At 38.1% G+C, this 23,101-nt stretch overlaps 2 protein-coding genes across 2 annotated transcripts; both read right to left on the minus strand.

The window, feature by feature from the left end:
* Positions 1 to 786: 786 nt before the first annotated feature.
* On the minus strand, positions 787 to 3,298 carry LOC137503069 (zinc finger BED domain-containing protein 4-like). The gene is made up of 2 exons (XM_068230501.1): positions 1,349 to 3,298; positions 787 to 1,258 (listed from the first exon to the last, which is right to left on the minus strand). The coding sequence occupies exon 1, from the start codon at positions 3,081 to 3,083 to the stop codon at positions 1,350 to 1,352; it is 1,734 nt and encodes a 577-aa protein (XP_068086602.1). The 5' UTR covers positions 3,084 to 3,298; the 3' UTR covers positions 787 to 1,258; position 1,349.
* Positions 3,299 to 15,085: 11,787 nt separating this feature from the next.
* LOC137503259 (uncharacterized) lies at positions 15,086 to 22,468 on the minus strand. The gene is made up of 7 exons (XM_068230801.1): positions 22,136 to 22,468; positions 21,627 to 21,897; positions 21,459 to 21,517; positions 18,274 to 18,346; positions 17,164 to 17,274; positions 15,462 to 15,509; positions 15,086 to 15,384 (listed from the first exon to the last, which is right to left on the minus strand). Exons 1-7 carry the CDS (start codon positions 22,265 to 22,267, stop codon positions 15,086 to 15,088), a joined length of 993 nt encoding a protein of 330 aa, XP_068086902.1. The 5' UTR covers positions 22,268 to 22,468.
* Positions 22,469 to 23,101: the final 633 nt, after the last annotated feature.

A 23,101-nucleotide genomic window follows, 5' to 3' on the forward strand; every position in this document is an offset into this window, starting at 1 on the left:
ATTGTCAAGGGGAACCTGAGTAACCGGGACTGTGCCTGTGGCTGGGTCCAATGACTTGTTATTAGCATGGTTGTGTTTTTACAGTTTATACAGAATAACCTTTCCCAATGCTACTAACATTTATTATATCCATGAATACCAAAAGGCCATAGACTTGTACCGAAGAACTGTACACAAAATTTTGGGGTGTGCCTTTACAAATTGAGCTCAGTGAATTAAGAGTACCAGTACTAATAACAGGACGAAATTTAGATACATTGGTGGATTATGCCTACAAAAGTAATATAAGCATTCATAATAGAAAACTAATTATCAGAAAATTGGGGCACATACAGTGTATGAATAGAAGATATCCAAGTTTAATGATGTACACAGACTTAAATGACAGACACACAATAAACTGAATTAAAGACAAAACTATGATGATAACAATGCTTCACTAGAAGGGGAGAGAAGTAACAGATTTAAACCAACTTAAATTCTGCTTGTATAATCTGCAGAGATAACTGTAAATATATATATGAGCATGCTAAAGAATATAGGTTAGGTCTACATGAGATTTTTTTAAGAGTAAGCAACATTACATCTAATATTTTATGTTCAAATTAAGATTAAGTAATATAAAGCTAATTACCAGAACACTGGAGTACTTGACTTAAGTTGATATGATTCATTGTATGAATAGAAGCTATCCTTGTTAAATGATCAACATAGATTTAACAGGTAGACACAATAAACTGAATTAACATAAAAAACAATATTCAATTGTAAGTTGATAATCTGAGGAGATATTTACAAATATACACAAGCATGCCAAAAATGTACATGAACTTACAGCAACATTACATGTAATATTTTATATACAAATTAAAATCACAGGCTTAGTAATTGCACTGTATTTCACTGTCTTCAGTATCTTACATACTCCAGTTACACTGCCTTTAATACTGTAACATGATACCCAGAAGCTATGATGCAGTCCACTGGCTATATTTGGCATTGAGGAACAATAACTGCCGCACGTGTTGTGGACTTAGTCTGGTGCGTTTCTCATTGACAAACGCTCCAGCCTTCGAGAATATACGTTTGCAAGGAACTGATGATGCAACCATGCCAAATCTCTCTCGCACAACTTTTGACAGCAGTGGATAATTATGACTGTGTTTTTGCCACCACAACAAAGGATCCGCAGTCCTGGGATAGTATGCCTCCTGCAGGAACCGTTGTACTTGTACTATAGCCCCAGATGTGCCTGTTCCTGGAATAAAAATATTTCAAATATTTAAAATAATTTTCTTGAAATGTAAATTAATAACTATCACATTAGTTTATTGAACCTTTTCCTTACCTTATGGTTGAGTGTTGGCAATCATTCTGTCAAACTCCTCCCAGACTGACGAGTCACAGTTGGAAGTTGCTTCTTGTGGTGCAGATGGCTGTGTTTCTGGCTGTTTTTCTTGTCTGAATACTTTTGTAGCCAGTTCTAGTGCATGTTTCTTTGCTGCTTCTGCAGCAGTTGTATCTACAAATCCAGGCTTCCTGTATCTGGGATCCAAGAATGTACACAGAGCTAGAGTTCCAGAATGCTCAATATTATGGTATCTTGTGGCAATTTCCTGGTTTAACATTTCCAGTACCGACTTCACGGGGGCACAGATTTTTTGTCTCAGCATAGACTTGCAAACTGATGATAAAACACGTGTCAGTGGAATAGCATCACTACCTGTGATATACTTTTCTCCACTAAGCTGCTTTGTGATTTCTTCAAATGGTTTCAGCACTGTGCAGAGATCTTTACAAATTTCCCATTCTTCTTCAGAGAGTACAGGTAAGGTGTTGCTGGTCAATGCTGTTGTTACCTTTATTGCATCTTTGAGCTCTACAAAGCGACTCAGCATATAAAATGTTGAGTTCCACCTAGTTGGTACACTCTGAATTAATTTTTTAGGGATAACATCACTGTGAGCTTTCTGGTAGTCCAATAGCTTTCTTGTTGCAATTGCACTTCTTTTGAAGAAGGCAACAATAGATTTGACCTTTTCTTGTAGTGGTTGTACTTTATCTAAAGCTTCCTGAACAACCAGGTTCAGGGTATGTGCATAACAACCAAAATGCTTCCACCCTAGGTCATTCTTCACAGCGTTTTTTATGTTACTTGCATTATCTGTGACAACCAATTGAACTTTCTCATATAAATTAAATTTATCTGTTATGTTTCTTACATGTGTAGTCAAATTACTGCTAGTATGTGGCCCATCTACTGGTGTACAGTCCAGTAATGTAATAAACTTGAAGTTTTCATCCAAGTAGTGGGCAGTGACAGCTATGTAAGAATCATTATTTTTAGAAGTCCAACAATCTGTAGTAAGGCAGACACTTTCAGTAGATAACAGCTGTTGTGAGACCGCATTGAAACATTGCTCATACGCTGCTGGTAGGTAACTAGAAGATAGGAGTTTCCTGTTGGGGAGTTCATATGAAGAATTTAATGCCTTCACAAATTCCCTAAACCCACGATCTTCCACTATAGAGAAAGGTTGAAAATCTAGCACAAACAGCTTCATTAAGTGGTGATTAAGCCTTTTCTGAACAGAATGACTGATTTTCTTTGTCAAAAAACTTGATATATGTGACTGGTGGGATGAACTGCTGGTGTTTGTTGCTGTAGTATTAAGCCCTGAAGAAGAGTTGACACTTGAAGTGGGTACTGAAGTTGAAGGAATATGAAGATCCTGATTATGGGATAGGAAAGAAGACACAGGAGGTTGCTGAGGATTGCTTTGATTTTCTGAATTGTCAGGTAAGTGGGAAGGTGGCCCTGAAGCAGTACTTTTTCTTGAAATGGGAGCAGAAACTTGAGGATTATCCACATTGACTATTTCACTGTAAAAATTTTCACCTGATTTCAAAATTATCACTGTAGGGTGTTTTCTCCTTAGATGTGTTTTTAAGTTTGTTATTGATGATTTATACGACAGCTTCTGGCTACAGATATCACATTGTGCCACATGGTCACTGTCCCTTACCTCTGTAAAAAATGACCATAATGGGCTGGTTTTATTCCTCTTGGCCCCCACATTCATTTTCAAATACTATAATTTATTAGTGCTAAACAAAATGCGTTCAAGAATAAGTTAATGAACCAAAATAAAACACACTTAAAATTTACACTGCACTCACAAGTCAGCCATATCCTGATTTTCACTCTGTATAACTCAAAATTAGAGAAGCGTACACCTGCGTGTGTTGCATACAGAATTCGCGGGAAGTGAATATCATGAATTTGCAATTTCAGCAAATTTTGAACTATATGGCGATTTCCCACATAATCAGGTAACAGAATATTATTTCTCTCTATTATTGCATTTCAATACAGAATTCGTTAATACTAGAACAAAGGTAACGATTAAGCGTATATACATAATTGCCAGTGGATTGTTTCCTTTTTGTTCTTTACTACGCTCAGGCGTCAATTAAATCGTATTAACTTCGAGTATTTAAAATTCGCAGTTCAAGTATTGTGAGCCTTTTAAATCGCTCTCGGCGCCGGGCTTGTGCATCTGTTTCATTGGTGTTCTGCCAGATGGCACTGACGATCTCGTTGGGCACGCAGACCGGCCAATAGTTATAGCCATTAGCGAAGTAGCAACAGAGAACAGAACAGTTTCAGATTCAGTGGTCATAACAGAGTGTTTTGTGACACATCCGAAACGGTTTCGATACCGGGTCACGCAGAGCGAGTGACGAATAGTTCGGCGAGGTAGCAACAGAACAGTTTCAGAAGCAGTGGTTGTAACAGGGTGTTTTGTGAAACAGCTACATTTCGAAACGGTTTCAATACCGAAACAGTTTCAAAATAGCTGTTGCGTTTAATCTGTCCCATCTCTAGTTCTTACAGTAGTTTGTTTTCGTTCCTTGCAGTAGGCTAGCGCTTGACCCACTCATACTCTGTGCCTTTTGTGTTTGACTACAACCGGAACCGGCTATTCAGTGCAGTTTCAGATTCTTATCAGTTTATATAGGCTACGGTGGGTAAAAGAAACGACAATAATGTCAGGAAAGAAAGTTTCCTTAGAAAAGTGCTGGAGTTGAAGGGGCAGTTGATCGGAGCCTTTTCATTAACCGTGACAAAGGACTCGAAAAGGCAAGCGTGGATGGAACTGCGGGATTATGCTGTGGCTATTGGCCTAACATGAGGAGCAGAACAGTGGTAAGTTTTAGCTGTTGTTTTTCTCTTAGTTGGAGGTTATGTCAGTGTTTATTTACTAACTTCAAGCCACCCTTTTCTCAACTGGATGTCAATATTTTTTAAAGGGGGAGAGGGGGAAATAAGGAGACTATTAGCTCCGCAGTAGAGTTTACTGTGCTGTATACTACCCATAGTCATTTAACATTATGCATCATACATCCATCCTTTGTGTTTTTATCACTGTGACTGAGCAGAACATAACCTGAAATGAATTCCAGTGATATTTATAAATCTTTGTTATAATATGCAAAAAAGCATACAAAAATTATTGTATACAATAGATGTAGGTAGTACTTTAGTATAGTCAGTTTTAACAGGATGTCCTTCTTCTAGACTTACATGGTTTCTTTTATTTACAGGCAAAAGTTGATAATGCTTATCAGACTGGAAGTGGGGGAGGAAGTAGCAAAAAATTAGATGTCATAGACCACCTGGTTCTTGACATTATCGGAAGAGAATCTCCTGTTTTACAGGGATTCGGAACAGAAGATTCTCTTGGAGAAATCGTTCTTCCTGCATGCAATGGGACCAACTTCAGCTTCGACCAGCGACTATATAGTGGCGTTGGAAGAAAGTCGGCCTATATCTGCCACTGAAATTGATGGAAGCTGGCAAAATGGAGAGCTCCAGCATCAGCAGGAGACACCTAAGGCTAGAGGTAAGCTGGAAATGATTTAACTTAAGACTGTATTCTGGTATCTAATTCCACCTCTTGACTGCGACTTCTTTGTGTGACTTACAGGCTCAGGCTGCCCGCTAGTAACCAAGATCTGTTTTCCGGATTACATTTAGTGGAACACTGTACATAATAATATGATGCTTGAGCATGTTTATCATACTCTGGTATAGTCATCTTGAAACATATTTTGCACGAACACTAATGGCGTAAAGAACTTGAAATAAATGTATCATATGTCAAAAAAGCTACACTTTATCATAAAATATCAACCTGTGAAGTGGATCATCAGCAATCCCATTGTACACAGCCACTACAACCAACAAAAATTGACTACATTGCTCACAGCAAGCCATCAGTCATTCTTCTAATGCCTGTGCTCATCAGGGACCCTTTCTTGAAATTGGCACGAGTGAGCATACCACTTTTAAACACGCTCATAACAGAAATGTGTGGATTATTGTTCAGAAACTTGGGTACGTTCCCAGTTCCTGTCGCAAATGGAAGTGTCGTTAAATATGTAAGCTGGTCAACTAGTGTGTACAAAAAAAACCACCACTGACACAGTCCTATATTTGTAGAATTCTTTTCTGTGATAACTTCCTTTTTCTATAATATTTTCTCCTTAATAGCAAGGGAAAATCTGGGACAAATATTCGTTTATAGGAAGGGGAGTTAGGGATTGGAATAACTTACCAAGGGAGATGTTCAATAAATTTCCAATTTCTTTGCAATCATTTAAGAAAAGGCTAGGAAAACAACAGATAGGGAATCTGCCACCTGGGCGACTGCCCTAAATGCAGATCAGTAGTGATTGATTGATTGACAGTACTTGAACACCTCTGCGGTATGTAAATTATATGGGCAGATTTTAAAACATTGGGCGTTTGAAAAAAAAAAAAAAAACATTAAGAAGATAAGAGTTATTGTCTTTTTAATCTGTAATATTATAATTTAAATTTTGGTTCAATGATTACAAGGCAATTAGGCCTACAAATTTATATTATTATTCCTAGCATTTACCCGTTGGTGCAAGGTCCGCCATTTTGCACGATCTTGGGCATCGTATGGTCTTAACATGAGAGTCTTCGTATCATTTACTGTGTCATGCCAGCTTTGCTCTGGACGTTCGTGTGGACATTGCCCATTAATTTCAAAGGAGTGAGTTAAATTGGCTCCGGGCGAGTTGGCCATGCGGTTAGGGGTGCGCGGCTGGGAGGTTGGATCCGGGAGATAGTAGTTTCGAATCCAACTGCGGAAGCCCTGAAGATGGTTTTCTGTAATTTCCCATTTTCACACCAGGCAAATGCTGGGGCTGTACGTTAATTAAGGCTACGGCTGCTTCCTTCCAACACCTAACCCTTTCCTATCCCATCGTCGCCTTATGACCTATCTGTGTTGGTGCAACGTAAAGCCGCTAGCAAAAAAAAAAAAAAAAAAAAAAAAAACTGTTCCAGATGCGGCACACAGGACATGACCATATTATTTGAGATGCTTTTCCTGTGCTTTCTCAGTGATGGGTGCAATGCTCATTTGCTAGTGAATGGTGTCGTTTTTGACATGATACCAGTGTGATGCCTATCAACAGCAAAGCGTATACATTTCCATATTATACAATTTATTAACTTCATTATATATACCCGCATTGACTTTTGCTCACCTGTAATGGAGTGTGTTCCACCTTCCAATACCTATTTTATTGTAGGCCTTTATATGTTTAGGACTAACACATTACACACGGTATTGATAATATTTTGGACAAAAAATAGCTGAAGATGTCTAATAGAGACTAAAACATAATAGCAAAGATGGCTCTATTACAGATTATTTATAAAGGCTGGTGTTTAACAATTTATTCCTGTCATTAGTCTCAGGGTACCCATTTTCTGGAAAAATAGGGAAAGCATGGAAAACACAGGGAAATGACTTGTCACATCAAAATTAATCTTTCAGTGTAATACTGTACCCAAAGTAATGATCGAGTGAGACTGATATTAGGCGTGACACGAGCCGAACGCAGTGAGTAGTATTTTGAGAGAGAGATAGAGACAGATAGTGAACACATGCGGTAATGAAGAAGAGTGAATGAAAAAGAGAGACATACTTGCACGAACCGCTGAAATGTTCCATCAGCCGAATTGTTCCAAATACAGTGTGTCCCACTCCCAGCATGGCCGGGAGACTACATGCATGTTCTGAGCGGTATATTCATAACCTTCTGCGTATTCTGTGTCCACTATTACTACATTTATTGCTTACTCATGCACCCAATAGCCTTCATCATGAATACTAACCTCTTTAATTTCACTATGTACGGAGGATTTTGAGATCTGATCAAAAATTAGATGTTGGCTTTTCAGGCGTTTGCTCTATTAACCAGCGTTTCGTCTCAGGTCTGACACTAGACTCGTCAGAGTGGGATGTGTCAGACCCTACCCACTGACGCTGGGGTGTATGCAGGTGAACTTATCAGAAGCCTATTTATGAGGCACAGTCTGATAACTGCATACGGGAGATAAAACTCCACAATGGAATTAATGCTCGCCTAGCAATTCCAAATGGAAGTTCTAAGTTCCCATGGAGGGAATTAGATATTTTCCACCAATAGAGCATATAAAAAATCTGATCAAAAATTAGATGTTGGCTTTTCAGGCGTTTGCTCTATTAACCAGCGTTTCGTCTTAGGTTTGACACTAGACTCGTCAGAGTGGGATCCCACTGCATACACCCCAGCATCAGTGGGTAGGGTCTGACACATCCCACTCTGACGAGTCTAGTGTCAGACCTAAGACGAAACGCTGGTTAATAGAGCAAACGCCTGAAAAGCCAACATCTAATTTTTGATCAGATTTTTTATATGCTCTATTGGTGGAAAATATCTAATTCCCTCCATGGGAACTTAAAATTTCCATTTGGATTTTGAGATACCGACTTCTTGTGCAACACATTGTACAGATGTAGTGGGAGATCATACGAATGATGTGTTAATGTCGATATTATTTTCTAATAGAATCCTTCGTTTCAGTTTAGGAATCACAACATTAAGTGATCCTGTTAATTTATTCACGAGATATCTGTTTCTCTACCTGGAAGAGGAACCCCAGGAAATCTCTTCTGAAATTGCCTACTCACCTCTTTATGAGTCGGTTTTTACATATGTGTCACACATAAGAATTCTTTGTTCAAGTATGAATTTCACTGGAATTTCAACATTGTAATAATGTAATTCATCTAATTAATTCTACTGTAATTCAGCCCGATGCGATCTTGTAACAAATGTATCGCTTCACGGCTTCCCACGACACACAAACTCGAGTACTATACGCGAACTTTTTCTTGAGCCCGATTTTTACGGGGTGAGGAGTAAGGAGGGAGCGCTGACGGTTCCGGTTATACTGCCAACTGGGTGGAAATGAAATCTGAATTGAATCGATAATATGATCGATCGATATGAATTTTCTAAACATTTATTATCTTACGCCAACAACTCTGTTACACATACATTATTTAACATTATATAACATTTCTCGATGCGAATCTTGTTCCTAGCATGAATTATATAGTTTGGCTTTGCTGTGTAAACAACATCAGTACTAGTTCGTAAAGTGTACGCCAGATGTCGCACAGCGATGCATAGTTGTGTTTCAAAGGTTGCCAATATGGATGTCGAAGATAACCGAGGTCTACCGATTCAGCACTAGGGAGCTCAGGGCTCAAGAAAAGGTTCGCGTATACTAACTGACCTCCTCATGGCACTGCAGCAAGTCAGCGTGAGGTTATGAATACACCGCCCGGAGTGTGCATGTCGACTACCAGCTCCGCTGGGAGCGTGACACACTGTACCAGCTTCTCCACCGTAGCTACCATTGTGGACTTCACTCATAACTCTGGCTGGGACCCTCCGTATTTATTTGCGGATGCAGCCTCTGGAGGTTGGCGGGCTCCCCCGAGGCAATCACAAATCAATGGGGGAAAGTTATTATCTATGAACATTTAATTTTACTATCAAGGTCTGGAATTACGTTTCATTAAGAGTGAATTTTAAGCTACACCACATGTAATACTAGATACATCACACGTCTCTTGCACTGCCTCCTTTAAGCGGTTACCACAAGTACCGGTATGTCTTTTTCATTAAATGTCTTTCGCTACCACACGTGCGCGCTCTATCTGTCTCCATCTCTCTCTCTCAAACTACTATTCGCTGCATATGACTCACGTCGCATCTAATATCAGTCTCTCTCGATCGTTCCATCTGGGGTACAGTCTTAGATTGAAAGACTAAATTTGTCCATAAAATGGGTACCCTGAGATCAATAGCGGGAATAAATTATTAAACATTAGCCAATATAAATTAGGTTAACTGTAAGTCTTAACTTTCACCTAATTTTCTCCTTTTTTAAATAGGCACTGTCAAGAAGAGGGTACTCGCCCAGCATCCCCAGGAAAGCAAAGAAATAGAGTCCCTCGAAAAACGGAAGCTTCAACTTGAAGTCCGGAAGCTGGAGCTGGAGGTGTGGGAGAAGGAAAATTTACTCAATATTGAGCATTCACCCCTCACAAGTGGTGTTCAGGAACGTGGAAAAAAGGAACTTTCTGTACCAAACAATGAATATTTAATTGTAGAAAACAATGATGGTAACTTTGTTGTGGTTCAGCCTCAGATATAAAAAGTGTAAATAAAAATCATAAAAAGCACAAAATTACTGTGTTGGATGTTCATATGATTTGTCTTTTATTCATCACAATGTCTGTTCACACGAAGTGGTCATAAAGGAATTGCAGTTTTTCTTGAGCCTGGACTGGAACCTCCTCACCCTCCTGAATATCCTCTTGCTCCAAATGATCCTCTTCCATTTCAGGAGCCATGTAGTTATCTAGACGTCTTGACAGGTTACAAAGTACTACACAAGCATTGATAACTTTACAAGCAAAGGTGGGATTTAATCGTATACCAATGCTAAGGACAGGAAATTTTTCTTTAAGGAGTCCTATTGCACACTCTATAACCCTCCTTGTTTTTTTATGTGCTCTTAAAAATCTCTGTTGAGACTGACTAGCAAAATCTTGGATTACTGGTGGTATGAGCCAAGATTTTAAAGGATAGATGGAGTCTCCAAGCAGAACTGCACCACGGAAAGGTCTCCAACCATTAGCCATCCTATTGTTCAAGCCACTTAATCTTAGAACCCTAGCATCGCTGACACTGCCAGGCCAGTTTGCACATACATAGTAGAATTCTAAATTTGGCCCACATACTAGCAGAACATTCAAGGAATGTTTCCCATGTCGATCAACAAATGCCGGTTCATATGCACTTGGTGCATCAATTTTGATAAGTGTTCCATCAAGTACTCCACAAATTAAAGGAATACCACCAAGTTCAGTGAATCTGGCAACTACTTCACCACAGTCAGCTGGCCAACGTACAACATCCTGCAGAAGAGTGTCATTTATCGCAGTCACAACTCTGCAGACTGTTGCTTTTGAAACACCATGCATATCAGAAATACAATGATACTGTGCACCACTGCCTAACCAGTGCAGTGCAATCTGAAGCTGCTGTTTTGAGGTTAGTGCTTCATTCCTTGCAGTGGGAGATTCTAAGATATTACCAATCCTATCAAGCAGATACTCAAATGTTCTGTAATCTAACCTAAATCTCTCATTGTATTCATATGACTAGCTGATGTACCCGTGCTTCGCTACGGGATTCTCAGAAAGACTGACTTTGTGGTTTTCCTAACTGAAATCAACATAGGTCATTACATAAACGTAAGTATGAATGTAGTGATTAAAAGCAATGCTATCATATAAAATACTCGATCAAATGGAAAGCCGCACGTTTTATCACTTTTAACGAACAGTGCTGCGGTTAGATTGCGGTGCCAGTCTAATAGTCCAAAGTTCCAGAGCTGGGATGACCAGGCTGCAGATTGCCATGAACACTCATCTGCCATTATTCCGTTAAATATGCACACTGTTCATTCCAATCAGTGCCTCAGAGTAGGGATTGAACAGCCCGAATGCTATGATGATCCAGTGTGTTACGTACCAGTAGTATCAGAAAATTTATAAACCAGGGGAATGGCATGCTAAAGAAGAAAGTTATCTAACTCCCCAGCTACTTCCCATCAATATTTAGGCAGGCTGTTACACTCTGTACGACTGGGCGAGTTGACTGTGTGGTTAACGGTACGCAGCTGTGAGCTTGCATCCGAGAGATAGTGGATTCGAACCCCATTGCCGGCAATGCTGAAGATGATATTCTGTGGTTTCCCACTTTCACACCAGTCACACCTTAATTAAGGCCTAAGGCACTCCTAGCCCTTTCCTATCCCATTGTCGCCATAAAATCTATCTATGTCGGTGCGACGTAAATCAAATAAAAAATACTCTGTACGCAGCAGTAAACCTATCTACCGGAGATGAGGGTCAACAGAAGACACAAAGCACATCACGACAAACAATGGTCAATGTAATGGTATTGTTGATCAATGTTATGAGCTTTCTATATTGTAGGCCTTCACATTTAGTTTTCTTTCAACTCTGTGATTTGTAAAATATTTTATACCGTAAACTGTAGTTTCTTATTCTCCAAATTTACACATGATTTTCATTAAATACTGTTTACCCATTTTCTCGTTACTCGGTGGTGATATGGACTTAGTAACAAAAATCCAAATTCAAGAATATCTTTGTGATCATAGCCAGTACGGTAACAATGTATAAGACATGAATAATAGGAAATGTAATACTATATAACCTTAGTTATGTAGCATTCATCGATTACACCTCTAATAAGAAATATTTGAGAATTACATTTTAGGCCTTCAACTAAACTACCATTTCACTCAGCGTGAATAAAATAATTTACAGCCTAGACTATAGCAACTTATTTCCTGACTTTACATACCAATTTTCATCAAGATAGGACTACTAATAACAACATTTGAGAATTAAATTTTAGGCCTTCCCCTAAACTACAATTTTTCTCAGCGTGAATACAATTATTGATAGCCTAGATTGTAGCAACTTATTCTCCAACTTTGCATACCCATCTTCTTTAAAATACGACCACTAATAACATAAATAGTTGAGAATTCAATTTTAGGCCTTCCCCTAAACTACCATTTCACTCGGCGTAAGTAAAATGATTTATAGCCCAGATTGTAGAGGCTCTTCCCCCGACTTCACATACCGATTTTCATTAGACCACTAATAACATAAATAGTTGAGAATTCAATTTTAGGCCTTCCCCTAAACTACCATTTCACTCAGCGTGAGTAAAATGATTTATAGCCTAGATTGTAGAGGCTCATCCCCCGACTTCACATACCGATTTTCATTAAATTCTCTTCAACCGTTTTCTCGTGATGCGTGTACATACAGACAGACAGACAGACAGACAGAAATTACGGAAAAGCAAAAAGTGCATTTTCTTGTTACTATGGACATGACCGATACAGAAATACCATTATTTTCAAATTCTGAGCAATGTACAGACAAAACTCTTATTTTATATATATAGATTGTTCCATACCCGTATAGGCTGTTCTTGGCCTAAGGGCCAGTTGTACGAACAAGGAATAAAGCTGGGATAACTCTTATTCCGGCGTTAGCGCCAGAAACCAGTTGTACGACGACTGGATAAGTTGTATTCCGAGTATAACCTCGGAATACGTTATACGGGCGGGAGACGGAGGGATAGTGCGTTATTCCGAGAATAAACATGGCGGATATGGTAATAGAGTCTGATAGTGAAGATGAAATCCTTCGTGATTTATTTTTAAGAACAAGGAAGAAGCGGAATGTGAGACCTCGTCCAGATTTATTTAATAAATTTGACGATAATGAGTTTTTCATCAGATTTCGCTTGACGAAAGAGACTGTTTTGCGTCTTCTTGATATGATCAACGATCGCTTGGAGCATATGACTGACAGGTAGGTTAGCCTAATATTATTTTTAATTGATTTAAATTAATCTGCTGTGTCTAAATTGTAGTGTAGCAACGCTTATCATCAAATATAGAACTAGGTTTATTACCGTTGTTGGAAGTAGGCCTATTTTAAGTTTAATAAGTTACTTTGTGGAATTGTATGTCACTAGGAATTTGTTACACATGTGCTCATATAGAAAACTAGTAGTGCTTCCCTACAATAGTTCCACAGGATTTCTTGATTTGTGAGCCTGTAATTGTTCTATAGTTTTTAATGTTGTATGGAACAGGAAAACATTTGTGAGGATTTAAGAGGTTTTCGTAATGTTTAGTAAACTGTTAAAATTCGCACCGTGTATTTGTGTGTTCTGCTACGTTTGAGTTTACTTATGGTTTTCCTATATTTTTATTACCGCATTTTGGAATGTACGGTAATGCCTTAAATTCTACAGAAGTTTAACAAAAGCGGGGTTAAAATAGAATGCGGTTAGGCCAGTTCTACGGAAATTTATGAACATTACAGAGTATAAAAAGTTGTTTCTAATTAATGTTCCATAGTAGGCCTATCGCATTAGCATCTCTTGAAGAAAAACAAAATTACTGTAGCCTATATGAAATTGCTGGGATTTGAAAAATCAATTCTTAATATCACAGTACAAACAATGTAGTACCATACAATTACCGGTATATTGTTTAAAAAGGAATTTGCTTCCACATGATTACTTCATTCGAAAAATGTAATTATTAATCACTATAGGCCTATATGAAAGAAAGAGCACTGCAGATAGAAGGCATCAGACTATAGTTCTATTTCATTGTTCTACTCTTGAAAATATTTCGAAAAAATTTCATGTCTAGGGCCTATATGTTAGTACCTACTGTACATAATGGAACATCTAAATATTCTTCGTAACTCAGCTTAGAAAAGTGATCATTATGCTGGCGTGACCTAATGTTTAGTGTGAAGTATATCTGTGGGTATGGGCTAAATCAAATTTGTTACTATTATTGGCCTGCCTCGTCCTTAGATTTGACCATATTAAAGTGGCTGAGATATGAGCGATGCTAGTAATGCCATTCCTTGTGCAGCTAGTCCCTGTTATGAATGGTGGGAAAATGTCTCTCATAGGGTCGGTTGGTGCATACATTTCAGTGGGCTTGGCTAACTGGTATGTAATATCAACTTCTGGCTCAGTTAGGTTAGAACAACAGTTGAATAGCTACACTAATAATGGACAAAGTGTCATAGTTTTAAAGGTAAAAAAAGAAGAATAAAGGAATAATAATAGCTTCTCCTTTTCAGGAATCATTCCATCTCCCCGATGAACCAGCTGCTGCTAACACTGAGATATTTTGCTTGCGGAGATTTTGTTATATGTGCAGCAGACTTCTGCAGCATTGACAAAGGAACTGCAAGCAGAATCATCCACAAAGTTGCAGAGTCAATTGCTCGTCAAGCTCCAAGATTCATCAAATTTCCAGACACACGGATGGAAATTGCTTGCGTACAACAAGACTTTTTTAAAATAGCTGCTTTTCCTCGAGTGACAGGAGCAATAGATTGCACACACATTAAAATCAGATCTCCAGGAGGAGAAAATGCAGAGGAATATAGGGGAAGGAAAGGTTTCTTTTCCTATAATGTGCAGACTGTGAGCAGTGCAGACTTAAAAATTACTGACATAGTTGTAAGGTGGCCAGGTGCTGTGCATGATCAAACAATTTTTAATAATTCTGCACTCAGAGCTCGATTTGAACGTGGTCTAATGGGGAATCGTGTCCTTCTAGGTGATTCAGGGTATGCCGCAACACCCTACCTTTTAACTCCCATTACTCATCCAAGGACACCTGCAGAAAATCTGTACAATGAGTCACAGATAAGAACAAGGAATGTAGTTGAGAGGACATATGGGGTGTGGAAGAGGCGTTTTCCAGTACTGGTAAATGGAATTAGATTGAAGACTGAAAGGGTGGAAGCAGTAATTGTGGCAAGTGCTGTGCTTCACAATTTAGCAGTCGAAATGAACGAGGACTTACCTGAAATAGACCCCCAGCTTCAGGAAGCTATCAATGCTGCAATTGAAGATGAGAGAGGAGCAGTGGCAAATGAGGATGTGGGATATGGTGCTGTTAGGGATAACTTTGTGGATTACTTTGGATCTAGGCTTTAGGTTTTCAATCAGAACTGTATGAAACAACTTTTCTTCATATTTAAATCTTTTATTTTGTCAGATTTTTAAGAGTCTCCTCCTTAATTTTTACATCTAGTTCTAAGCTCCTTTTCTTTATAAGAAAGAGAGCTGCTTCTCTTTCATCTCTTTTCTGCACTTCTCGCAATTGTTCCTCCAGCAGTCTCTTCTGCAGCTGAGCTACTTCAATCCTCGCTGTGACCCATGGTTCAATTTTCTTCCCCGTTGCAGACAGTGGTAAGCTCTTCTTTCTAAATAGTGGCTTACGCCGACTAAGTAGAGGACGTTCCACCTCCGCCTCTCTTGTGTTGGTACCCGAAGTACCTGCAACTATAAAAGCGATCTTATATTTTCATACTAATTGTTAGTATGGAAAAGGATTTTTTTTTGTCATAATAGGTACATACCATCATGATTTTCCATCTGCAACGGCAGAGTAGGACTACTTGATTGGTCTGTTGAATAAGAGAAATGAAGCCTATTATAATATTGTATCACTTCTTATTTTCACTTACATGCCAGCAGAATGTAATTGCAGTGGGACACAAATTGACAAGATTATCTACAGTTAATGATTTAATTGAATTAATATTTGTAGCTGAGCTGTTTGCATAATCTATCACTAAAAAAAGTATTTTTTTAAATGTAAGGTATAGTTTGTTTAGTGTGAGACAGTTCACTGAATGCACACCCGCTCAAAACATGAACAAGTGCACGGTATTGAGCCTTGTGGTGATTTCTCTACCTGGCACAATAGCAAAGTCAACAGTAACATAGAAGACAAAATACTGTGTAGTCGGCATACTTTGTTCTTGTGGCAGCCTCCGCATGGGGAAGTTGTAATAATAATAATAATAATAATGTTTGTTGTGGGTACTCACAAAGTTTGTATTTAAAGGGGAGAGAAATTTAATTTTGATCATAATTAAATTAAGAGTCCGCCTCTGTGGTGTAGTGGTTAGCTGCCATCTCCGGAAGCCCGGGTTCGATTCCCGGCTTTGCCATTGTATTTGAAAACTGGTATGAGGATTCAGCCCCAGGAAGTCACCTAAGTAGAAGGTGGTTTGATTGCCTCCTCAGTCAACATCGAAGTGGTCTTCCGTGGTCTCCCCACTTCTCTTTCAGGCTATTGCCGGGATGGTACCTAACTTACGGCCACTTCCTTTCCTCTTCCTTCCTTGTCTACCCCTTCCAATCTTTCCATTCCCCCACAAGGCCCCTGTTCAGCATCACGGGTTAGGTACAGGACCTCATCCTCAGTTGTAACCTCAACACAAAATCTCACGCTCCAGGACAGTGCCGCAGAGGTGGCATCCCTCACTGAGAGTCCGAGGGGGGAGCCAACCCTGGAAGTTAAACGGATAATGATGAAATAATTAAATTAAAGCCCACTTTCATGAACAGTTGCCAAAAGAAGGCTAACTACCATGAGTTGTTTAACACAGTGTTAAGATTCTTGCGTTTCCTCAATCTTTCCCCGGAAAATGTCAGCTAGCATGATGTTAACTTTCGCGAGAGTTACAAACAATGCAAATCTTTAATACAGCTGTAGAACATGGTGCATGAAGTCAACATAAAGACGTTGACCAATGTTTGATTCACAGTCCCAAGCTAAGAACGAGAAATTGCCTCTTCCAGACCTTTATAATCCTCCTCACAGAGTTCTGTGTGTGTGTTATGTTGTTATTTATAACGGTTTTGAGGTCTCATTTTAGGATGTAAGTAGCACAGAGTTAAACACTTTTTATTAAAGGGCATCCATGATCTCGTAACAAGACCACTTCATTAATTGTCCCCACTTCAAACCGTGCTCCGACATGGGAGTTAAATATTGTACGATCATGTTCAGAACCTGGCCATCTAGCAAATACATCCCTGATTTGAAGGTTAGGATCACTAATCACTTGAACATTAATAAAAAAGTATCCCTTCTGAATGCAGTATATTGCAGCTGTATTGTCTCCAAATGATTGGATTCTTATGTTTGTATGGTCTATTTTGAGTATGTCACAGTTTGTCTGTTAGTAGAATTTTTTGATTAATAGTTAAATGTCTGTATAGTTGGTAGTTTGAGAGAGAGAGTGTGTGTGTGTTAGTCACGATTCTCACCTTTGAGAACATCAGGGATTGGTACCGAGTCGATCGAGTAGCTGCCAGCATTTAAAGCAGGATGCTTTGGAGTCCTCAGCATTCCTGGTGAATATTTGTTCCAAGTGATTTCTGAAAATAAAAAATGTGTAAAAATGTGTAAGTTACTAAAATATTAATTATATACAATGTGATAATACATATTACACCCCTGCAATACATTTATTATTATTATTATTATTATTATTATTATTAGATTTATTCAAAAAATAAATTATTCACATACGAAAGCTGGAAGGTCTCCATATCAGATGTTGTTTGCTAATATTGTATAGTCTAGAGTACTTTAGAAAATTAGAGCTTTTAACAGAAGGCAGAAAATCATGTGAAATTTGGTTGATACAATTCTTAAGATGACTCATTTGTAAGTGGAGGAGATCTGCCTCTCCAGATTGACAATACTCCCTCATACTATGTATGTCATGACAATTTGGAAAGAAAAGTTGGATGCCCATATAGGGGTGTGTTATACATAGTCTTTTCAATGTACAGCTTCATTTCTGAGACAATATGTGTTACACGTAGAAGTTTTTACAGCGTTCTTACATGGGTAGACAATGCGTTGCCTATGGACAGCATGTACTACTTTTTCAATGGAATGTGTGTTTGAAAATATAGGGCCTGCTGTATTTCTCAAGTACTTCTATTACAGATCCAGTTTTTGTTGTACTGTATATGTATATGGAAAATCCAATCTTTTGTCAGTATCATTTGTTACATGTGTCGATGAAATGTTCCTCCTCATATTATCTATATGTCAGAATATAGAAAATTTATTTTAAATTAACATGGAGAAGTTATTGCACAACCTAGATGCAGTTCCCACCCGTTTACTTGTTTTCAGAGGGTTAGGTAAGGCCTATAACAGATGTACCAGTACATAGAAGAAATTTACCATGCTCTATCTAAATTCGAGGTATCTATTTCGGTGAACTCTAGCACCCACATTACAGACATTACAAATTACCTAGCATTCTTTCTAAACAAATTTAATTCATTGTTAAATTCATATCTACGAGACTCCCTGCATTAACATTATTGCATCTTCTGCAAAGAGTGCATAATACATACCAGTACTACTACTTGGGAGGTCATCAAACGGCAGGGAGACACTACCATCTTCCTCAATTTGAATGTCTGTATCCTAAACATAAAAGAAAATGCTCATAATATCATGTATGGAAACTGCAAAAGCCATTAAAAATAAAGGGTTAACCATAACAAACAGAAGAGAAAGTGTGATTACTTAGCTCTGTATGCTTGTATTAACAGTACAGTAATGATTGCTTCTCAATTCACTTTTATCTATGTTTATGATTCAACAGGTAATGCAATATTATGTTTTTCCACCACAATGGTGTTTATTATGGCAGTTCTCTGATAAATATTAATGTTCTTGGCAAGATATGTTGTCTAATTAAATGATTACCTAGAACAGATCATAAAATAAAAGTTCAACCTTCAAGTCAAGTGATGACACTTTCTTTCTCTTTGGTATGGTTCAACTGTAAACAGTATTGGCAAGAGTAACATAAATGGGTCAACACTTGACGTAATGCGTAACCTAATCCTAGCATTGTCTACAGAGGGATGTCTGTACCATTTCATGAGACCCATGTTAGGAATTACATTCATTTTTAAATCTTGAACTGTGTAACTTTATGAAAAATTTAAGCCATAATTATCACAGTGATGATGGCTTGATACAATTGACTAAATTACAATACAGTGTGTATCAACCCACGTTGTAAAAATCATTTAATTCAGAACTGGCTTTCAGAAACTACGTTGAATCTTCACTAGTTTCTGAAAGTCAGTTCCAGAGTAAATGATTTTTAGACAGTGAACTGATACAGACTGCATTTTAATTCAATAAATTGTGAAACTTAATTTACTTAAAATGTGGAACCAATGTACTGGCACAGAATATAATTTCAATGTACCATCGTAAGGGAAAATATAGAGAATAAAATGCCTTTGCTCAGAAGGAACCTGAGAATGTTCATCTGCCTCACACTCAGATCTTTATTGGGTGTGAGGGTCCATAATACCAGTTGAGGTTAAGTCAGCGTGTGACTTTCATAAATAGGAAAAGTCCTCTCAGTTTTAATTACTGCGTTGATGGGGTGAAGGTTCCTAATGGGAATCATTGTATGTATAAGGAAAGATCTTCATTGGGGTAATCATATAAATGGGATTGTAAATAAAGGGTACAGATCTCTGAACATGGTTACGATGGTATTTTGGGGTTGTAGTAAGGATGTAAAGGAGAGGGCATATGTCTCTGGTAAGACCCCAAGTAGAGTATGGTTTCTGTGTATAGGACCCTCACCAGGATTACTTGATTCGAGAACTGGAAAAATCCGAAGAAAAACACCTCGATTTGTTCTGGTCGATTTCCGACAAAAGAATAACGTTACAAAAATGTTGCAAAGCTTAGGCTGGGAACACTTGGGAGAAAGGAGACGAGGTGCTCGACTAAAAGTGGTATGGAATACCAATATAAATGGGACATTATAAATTTTCCAGCTAACTCATTCCTGGTCGCCAGCGTTTCGCCCCTGTGTGCTAAGTTGGGCTCACCAGTTGGTACTTAGCACACCCACCAAGATGCATAGTCTCTCATACTGCATTGGCACTGCCAGTAGCTCCAAGTGGCCTCCACGGTATACACTAGCCATGCGTCTTATAAATTTACTCATTCGGGACAAATATTTTAGGTTCACTATGGAAATCAACATGTATAGCATAAGCGGTATGCAGCGAGCTGTCAGTGGAGAGATTAGTAGATGAATATGTTTGAGTGGTGTCTTTAAAGGTAGGAAAAATCACAATATGAAGATAAACTTGGAATTCAAGAGGACAGATTGGGGCAAATATTTGTTTATAGGAAGGAGATTAAGGAATTGGTATAACTTACCAAGGGAGATGTTCAATAAATTTCCATTTCCTTCAAAATCACTTAAGAAAAGGCTAGGAAAACAACATATCTACCACCTGGGCGACTGCTCAAAATGCAGATCAGTAGTGATTCATTGATTGGCACTGAGATAATTTCAGCTTGACAACACCTGCATGTAATCCTCAAAGAATAGGCTAAACCTTTTCACCCCAGAAATAGCAAATCCTAACTGCAAAGGAACACGTCAACATACCAGCAAATCATTATTGTGTATCACTTACTCTGTACAAAACAAAACAAAAATACAAACTGCTGATGGTTAATGGTTCTATATAGGACACATGACATAATGGACATAACAACTATTTAAAGTTCAGTAAAATCTCCTCTCTCTATTTTTGCAGACTGATTCCCAGGAGAAGTTGTCATGAATTTAGGAACCAAGGATTGAACACTAACAAAATAGTATTTAAAATCACCTTTGGACACATGTTCCATTGTCATCCCAGGTATAGTAGCACAGGAACTAAATTTATCTATTCAAATTTACACTGTTCACAAGATAGAATCTATGCAGGAATTATCCTTCTGATATTTAGGTACAGCTATTATTCAATTTACACCACTCCCTTCCTTTCTTGTTTAAATTCATGCTGATTACATATTTAATTATACTGCAACCCCTTTTCCTTGGTTAGGTTAGGTTACAAGTGGGAGGTTACTACATAATCTTGCACTGCAACCAATTATAGCTACTGTGCTCCCCCGCCACTGCCCACACGGAGAATGTGAAACCCAGTGTTGGCAGATAGCTTATCCCTGTCGAATAGCACGAAGGGTCCTGCTCAAAGCGCAACGTCTGATGAACGAATCATTACCAACAGCATCACATGCCCTTATTCTATACGAGCACTGAAGAGAAGTTTGCTACTGAAAGTGAGCTTTTGGTATGACCAGCATTCAGATGGTGAAATTTTTCCACCAACTGAACTCGAACAAACTAACCGCAGCATGAGACCATAAAGACTTGACAAGTTAACGATCATGGTCACCATGCAGGCTAGTTTCCAAAGTAAATCCTTACAGTAAAAGTAGGTGACGTGTTGTTTTATTAGGCAGAAGATACTGAATTAATATTACTGTATCAACTTGCATATAGGTAGCAAGAAGGCAGTTGTCACCAAACCACCAGAGTTTCTGTGTGAACCCACACAGTTCATGTATGGGTTAAAAAATATACAGTATATATAAAACTGAGTAGGCTACGTAGATTAACTGCTACCCACGCACTAAAACAAAGCATGTTATCCATGGTAAGTTATCCCCATACAAATCTTGCTTGTTAAAGACTTACCTTATCTAATTCAACATTAGGCAACTGCAACGAATCACCACTTGCAGATTCTACTGGCACTGAAAATACAGAATTGTAGATCAACTTACATTACTCTGAAAATTCATATTTATGTTAGTTTTTGTAATACGAATACCATTTTTGATCAATTAGATAATGAAAACCAACCTTCACACAGAAATGTTGCATCTGAATCAAATACACTTTGATTACCCTCTGCAGATAGTTTGATGAGTCCCTGAACTCTATCGTACAGAGGGTTGGCCTTAATTTCTGTGTGTGGCCCACCACCAGTTTGCAGTCTCTGCTGCCTCAGCTTTGCACAGTACTTCCTCGTTTCCTTTTTAAGGGAGTCAAATTTTTGGCGTAGCTGCTCACCCGTTCTTCCTGTTGTGGTCTGGGCATTGAAATCTGCAGCAATTTTCTCCCAAGCCTTTGTCTATAAAAATGAGAACAATTAACTTAGGATCCAGATGTATACCTATAATATATTTACTTTACTTGCATTTGATAATACAGGCTCTTACTAAAGGGCAAACAATAACTTACTGGGAGACTAGAACCAATGCTACAATGAACAAATCTGAATTAAATTGTTAATGGTCAGCAGTCTATCATAATACTAAAATAGATTACAATTTGACTGCACAATGAAATAATACTAAACGAACACTAACCTTTTCGTTAGACGTCACTGCATCCGTCCGCTTATTTTCCACGACGTCCTTATAACACTCTACAGTGCGTATTAGCTGTAAAGCTTCTTCATAGGTGTAATTTTGAGCCCTTTTCTTCTGCTGCTGCGACATGATGTTTAATAACTACTTCAAACACAAGCAAAAAAATGAATCACAATTACTAATGCACACGTGGTGTTGTTGTTGTTGTCGAAAAGTAACAGTAGAAGATCGCAGTGCGGGTCGATTTTATGACGCAAGCATTGCCAACCTTCTTCGTCACTGGGGTTATACCCGGTATAGCTAACCACGGAATAATGTGGAATGGTACAACAGACTCTCGAGGATATACCAGGAATAGCCTATACCGGGAATAGCTATACGGAGATTTATTCCTTGTTCGTACAACTGGCCCTAAAAGTTCTTGGACGGCAAATATAAACTCTCTCCTCATCACCATTTGAATCAGAGTCAACCATTTCACTGGTCTTCAAAATTTTATGCCAATATATCAATATACCACACACTTTGGTTTCACTAATAATATGAAATATGAGTCAAAATACACTAATAGAAATAATCCCAATAATATGAGTAAATTTTATTAGTTATGTTGTCTATGAAACAATTTACTAATATTATTAGGAACATCTACTAATAATTTAGACTCATAAACTAATAACTATTATTATTAACTAATAATTTTATGAAACACAATACTAACATTATAAGTTAATATTATTGGTTTTTACTAATAATATTAGTGAAATATGTTTTATGAAACAGGGCCCAGGTCTCTAGTATCATGCGTTACAGCACCATTAATAATAATAATAATAATAATGTTACTGGTCTTAAGTCCCACTAACTACTTTTTTTTGGTTTACGGAGACACTGAGGTGCCCGAATTTTGTCTTGCAGGAGTTCTTTTAATTGCGAGTAAATCTACCGACACGAGGCTGATTT

The sequence above is a fragment of the Anabrus simplex genome, chromosome X (genome assembly GCF_040414725.1).
Source record: "Anabrus simplex isolate iqAnaSimp1 chromosome X, ASM4041472v1, whole genome shotgun sequence".
Classification (NCBI taxonomy): Eukaryota; Metazoa; Arthropoda; class Insecta; order Orthoptera; family Tettigoniidae; genus Anabrus; species Anabrus simplex.

Bases quoted from the DNA above. Each gene is read 5' to 3' on its own strand.
- LOC137503259 (XM_068230801.1), bottom strand. From the start codon at position 22,267: ATGTCGCAGCAGCAGAAGAAAAGGGCTCAAAATTACACCTATGAAGAA. The intron at 18,347-21,458 runs GTAAGTCTTTAA...TTTTATGTTTAG, and splicing joins CTAATGTTGAATTAGATAAG to GATACAGACATTCAAATTGA. The intron at 17,275-18,273 runs GTATGTATTATG...TTTTATTTTCAG, and splicing joins CCTCCCAAGTAGTAGTACTG to AAATCACTTGGAACAAATAT.
- LOC137503069 (XM_068230501.1), bottom strand. From the start codon at position 3,083: ATGAATGTGGGGGCCAAGAGGAATAAAACCAGCCCATTATGGTCATTT.